Raw genomic sequence first — 4,205 nt, forward strand, 5'->3', positions numbered from 1 at the left:
CCCCCCCCCAGGACGAGGGAAATCTCCGTGCCATTGGCTGGGACCTGCATCCACCCAAATGTCAACGCTTTCTTATCAAGGAAATGGGCAGACCTATCAGCCAGAAATTCCTTAGCCTGACCGAGGTTAGGAAAATGGTCACCCCCGTGCTGCCATGACAGAGGGAAGGAAAGAGGGCTACTCAGCACTTCACCTCATTTGAAAACCAAATCCAGACTCGGAACCTATTTAGTGCGGCGGGGGCGGAGCGACAATTGTCGCGCGCGGGCCAACTGCAGCTGCGCGTAGTCGCATTTCCGTCCCCGCCCCTGAGATCCTGCAGTACAATCTGTCATGGCGGCCGGGCTGTTAGGTTTGTGCTCTCGCCGCCTTTTGGCAGTAGCGGCGACGCGAGGGCTCCCGGCTGCCCGTGTTCGCTGGGAATCCAGCTCGTCCAGGGCCGTGATCGCCCCGTCGGCTGTGGCAGGAAAGCGAATGCCGGAACCGACCGTACGCTGGCAGGAGGACCCAGATCCGGAGGACGAAAACCTCTATGAGAAGGTGAGAGGGAGGGGAAACGGGACGCCAAAAGGGTCAATCGGGGGCCGGCGGACGGGGCGCCGTAGAGGACGTTCTTAGGCGGCTGAGGACTGCGCTGCTGGTGAAATCCTCTAAGACTTGGAAACTTTGCCTACCTTGAGTTACTTCTTTGTCCCCTCGTAATCTTCAGTTCAGGGCCAGGGGCGAGACTGGCTTTATTTTGCAGACAGATATCAAACCTGAGGCGGGCAACGCTCAAAACACTTTGGAAGCAACATAGTATAACGACAATAATACTAAACACCCATATGGTGCTTGCTCGGTGCCAGTGCTCTAAACACTTTATGTACGTTATCTTATCTAATCCTCAAAACAACCCTCTTTTGAAGTAGGTACTATTAGCATACCTATTCTACAGACGAGGCAACGGAAGCATAAAGATGTTAAGTGACTTGCCCAAACTCGCATAACTGAATGTGTGGCGGAACCAGGTCCGCTGTGCTGTGGTGACAGCAGAGACTCTGAAATCAGAATGCCAGGGTTGGAATACAAGCACTGACAGTTATTCATCTTTGTGACCTTGGTCAAGTAGCTTGACTCCTTGGTGCCTCTTTGTAAAATGGGGAAAGTATTAGGACACCTTCTAGAAAATAAAATGCTGCGTCTGCCTCATGTGATTAAATGAGGCAAAATGCTCCCAACAGCAGCCGGCACCTAGTATTCATCATTAGAAGGTGTTAATCATTGTTGCTACTTTCTGCCTCACTGGGATATTGTGAGGTTTGTGTATAGCACACAGTAGGTTCTTCATCAGTACTATCCTCTGACTTGGATATATAGGATGCTTATTCATTTATTCATTCATTTTGTAAATAAGGAGCCAGGGCCTGCTGTATGCCAGGTGCAGTTCAAGGCCCTAGGGGTTCAGCAGTGTGGAAATCAGATAAAGCCCTTGCTCTTCGTAGAGCTTATATGATAATGGAGAACACAGAAGATAAACATGTAAAATATTTGGAAACAGTAATATTGAGTATGTAATAAAATAATGTGATAGGGTCTGGGGAGATGCTACCTTGGTAAACTAATAACTGCTAGAAAGAAAAAGCAAGATAAGTGGATGGGGAGTGACTTGGGGGTAGGGGATAATTTTGTTCGGTGAAACCATAGGAAATTGGCAGTGTTCAACCATTTTTAACCTATAAAAGTGGCAATTTCCTATAGTTTAAGACAAGTAATGGATAAGGTGACTAGGGAATGCGTCCTAAGGGAAGTGATTATGAAGCCAACACTTTGAGTGAGAAGACAGATCTAGCCATGACGAGATCTGGGGGAAAGCCTTTCTGGGCAGAGGGAAGAGTAAGTGCAAAGGCCCTGTGGTAGGAAGGAGTTTGACAATGCCTAAGACTAGAAAGAGGAATTAAAGGAGAGAGGGGAGATTGGTCTGAGGTGAAATTGGAGACCAGCTTATGCAGGGCCAGCATAAGGCTTTTGTGGAGCCACAGGAAGCCCTCATTGACCTCTTCTTTTTCTTGCCACAGAACCCAGACTCCCACGGTTATGACAAGGACCCTGTTGTGGACCTCTGGAACATGCGGGTCGTCTTTTTCTTTGGCTTCTCTGTTGTCTTGGTCCTTGGCAGCACCTTTATAGCTTATCTGCCTGATTACAGGTGCATGGGGGGTGTCCAAGAGAGTGGAATGGGTGGGGGTGGAGGTTGAAGGGGACTGTGCCAGGTATCCTGTTCTTTGTGCCAGTGGGGACTGGGGAGCTAAGATGGGGTTTGGTTTCCAGTGAGGCTCCCTCACATCTACCCCCATGCTGCTGCCTCCAGAATGCAGGAGTGGGCCCGCCGAGAAGCTGAGAGGCTTGTTAAATACCGAGAGGCCAATGGGCTCCCCATCATGGAATCCAACTGCTTTGACCCTAGCAAGATCCAGCTGCCGGAGGATGAGGACTGACCCGTTGCCAAGCGGGGCCCAAGAAACATCACCTTCTCCACCGCCTGCCTGTCATTCTGCCCTTTCTTCAGAGCACCTAATTAAAGGGACTAAAAGTCTGACTGGCTGGTGTTGGTTTTGTTGGAGGGGGGGAATGTGGGAACAGGTGTGTCAGGTCTTAAAAGGCTACTGCAGCCTTTTCTGGGTGTTCTGGTTATCTGTTGCTGGGTAACAGACACCCTAAGACTTAGTGGCTTAAGATGACAATTTAGTATTCTCTTTCATGGTCCTGTGATCAACTGGGCTTAGCTAGGTGGCTCTTGGGGCCTCAGGTGGTTGCAGTCAGATGGTGGCGGGGGGCTGGAGGCGTCTTTAACTGGGACGGACGTCCGAGGTGGCTTCTTCATGCGCACGTCTGGCACTTCAGTCTTCTTCCATGTGGCATCTCTCTCCAGCAGAATAGTCCGGGCTCCTTATAGGGTGGCTCAGGGCTCCTCTGGATGGAGGTGTGGCGTATAGGAAGAAATCAGTGGCAGCCATCTTAGAAAAAGGGCTGGGACGACTGGGGATTGAGGGTGGTGTGTCGGAGCAGGGCTTTTCTATTGCTGAGAACGAGCATTTGTCTCCCTCGCCACGTTCTCTGTTTCTCTCTGCACTTTGGAGTTTCTGCCCGTCTTGTGTCTTGGTGAGTCTGGATGCCTCTCTTTTCCCTTCTGTCCTGGTCTGGGTGGCCTCATACTCAAGACGCACATCTGTGTGTGTGCATGCGTGTCTGTGTCTTTGCCTGCCTGCTCCCCTTCTCCCCCTCCCCCTCGCAGGAATTCTCCCCCTGCACATTCTTTCTCTGGGAATAGGCTGTCTCCTTGCAGCAGGGGCTCATTCTTTCAGGCTCTCTCTGTCTTTGTCTCTCTCTGTCTCTCTGCGTTCTGGAAGATGGAACCCAGGAGACTTGCTCTGGCTGTCTGTTTCTTTCCAGGGAGTCTCTCCTAAATTCCCGTTAAGTCTGGACATCTGGGCTCCCCTTCATGCCCCTGGCATCTCTGCCCTTTCCCCGGTGGCCCCGTTCCACAGCTCATACTTCAAAACTCCACATTACATGCTCATTGCTACCATCTCTGTGCGTGTCCCTGCTTGGACTTCGGAGAGTGCAGGAGCCCCCAGTCACTGGCTACCAGAAGAAAATCTGTCCCAATGGACCCACTGCTAGAGGTGATGTCTCTACCCCTTGCTGCTGAGTCTCAGGAGGAGCCCTAGTCCACTGGTCTGTGGCTAAGGTGGGAGCAATGTCCACGTGAGCCTTCCTGGAAGTGAGCAGTTTCACTTCCTGAGTGCTTCATCGTGGGGCCTGTCTCCCAATCTGAGGATAGGCCCCGAAGCGGAGAATCCTAACGCGTAAAGGGAGCACTCTCCACCTTCCAGCCTGCAGTTACTGGGACTGGAAGCGAAAGGGACATGCTGTCCCAGCCACCAAGTACCTGAGTATATTGGGGGAATACTCCCTATGGTAAACCTCAGCCTGTTGCCGCCATGCCCTACCATCGGCCCAGAGAACCCGTCCCCCCACTGAGCCCATCCGGGCGGTAAGCTGCATGAGGGCAGGTACTCAGGCATGCCCGTTCGCTTAGAGCAGGGATTGGTACAGTATGTGCTTGAGAAACGTGCAATTGCTACCTCTGGTACAGGTGCCGTGCCCTACCACCAAGGCCCCTCAGGCTTACGCCACTGAGGCTGCGCACTTCAAGTCCCCCC

At 51.9% G+C, this 4,205-nt stretch overlaps 1 protein-coding gene across 2 annotated transcripts in view; it reads left to right on the plus strand.

The window, feature by feature from the left end:
* NDUFB11 (NADH:ubiquinone oxidoreductase subunit B11) overlaps positions 1 to 2,575 on the plus strand; it is a 4,019-nt gene extending 1,444 nt beyond the window's left edge. Inside the window, exons 1-3 of one of the 2 annotated variants that reach the window (XM_040632530.1) lie at positions 118 to 540; positions 2,058 to 2,188; positions 2,351 to 2,575. In XM_040632530.1, coding sequence (XP_040488464.1) covers positions 334 to 540; positions 2,058 to 2,188; positions 2,351 to 2,477 — 465 coding nt within the window. In that variant the 5' untranslated portion in view covers positions 118 to 333 and the 3' untranslated portion in view covers positions 2,478 to 2,575. Of the gene's footprint in view, positions 1 to 117; positions 541 to 2,057; positions 2,189 to 2,350 lie in introns of those variants that run through there. The other variant, XM_008698342.2, reaches the window with a different exon arrangement.
* The last annotated feature ends 1,630 nt before the right edge of the window (positions 2,576 to 4,205 follow it).

This window comes from Ursus maritimus (assembly GCF_017311325.1).
Source record: "Ursus maritimus isolate PB19 chromosome X unlocalized genomic scaffold, ASM1731132v1 scaffold_X1, whole genome shotgun sequence".
Lineage (NCBI taxonomy): Eukaryota > Metazoa > Chordata > Mammalia > Carnivora > Ursidae > Ursus > Ursus maritimus.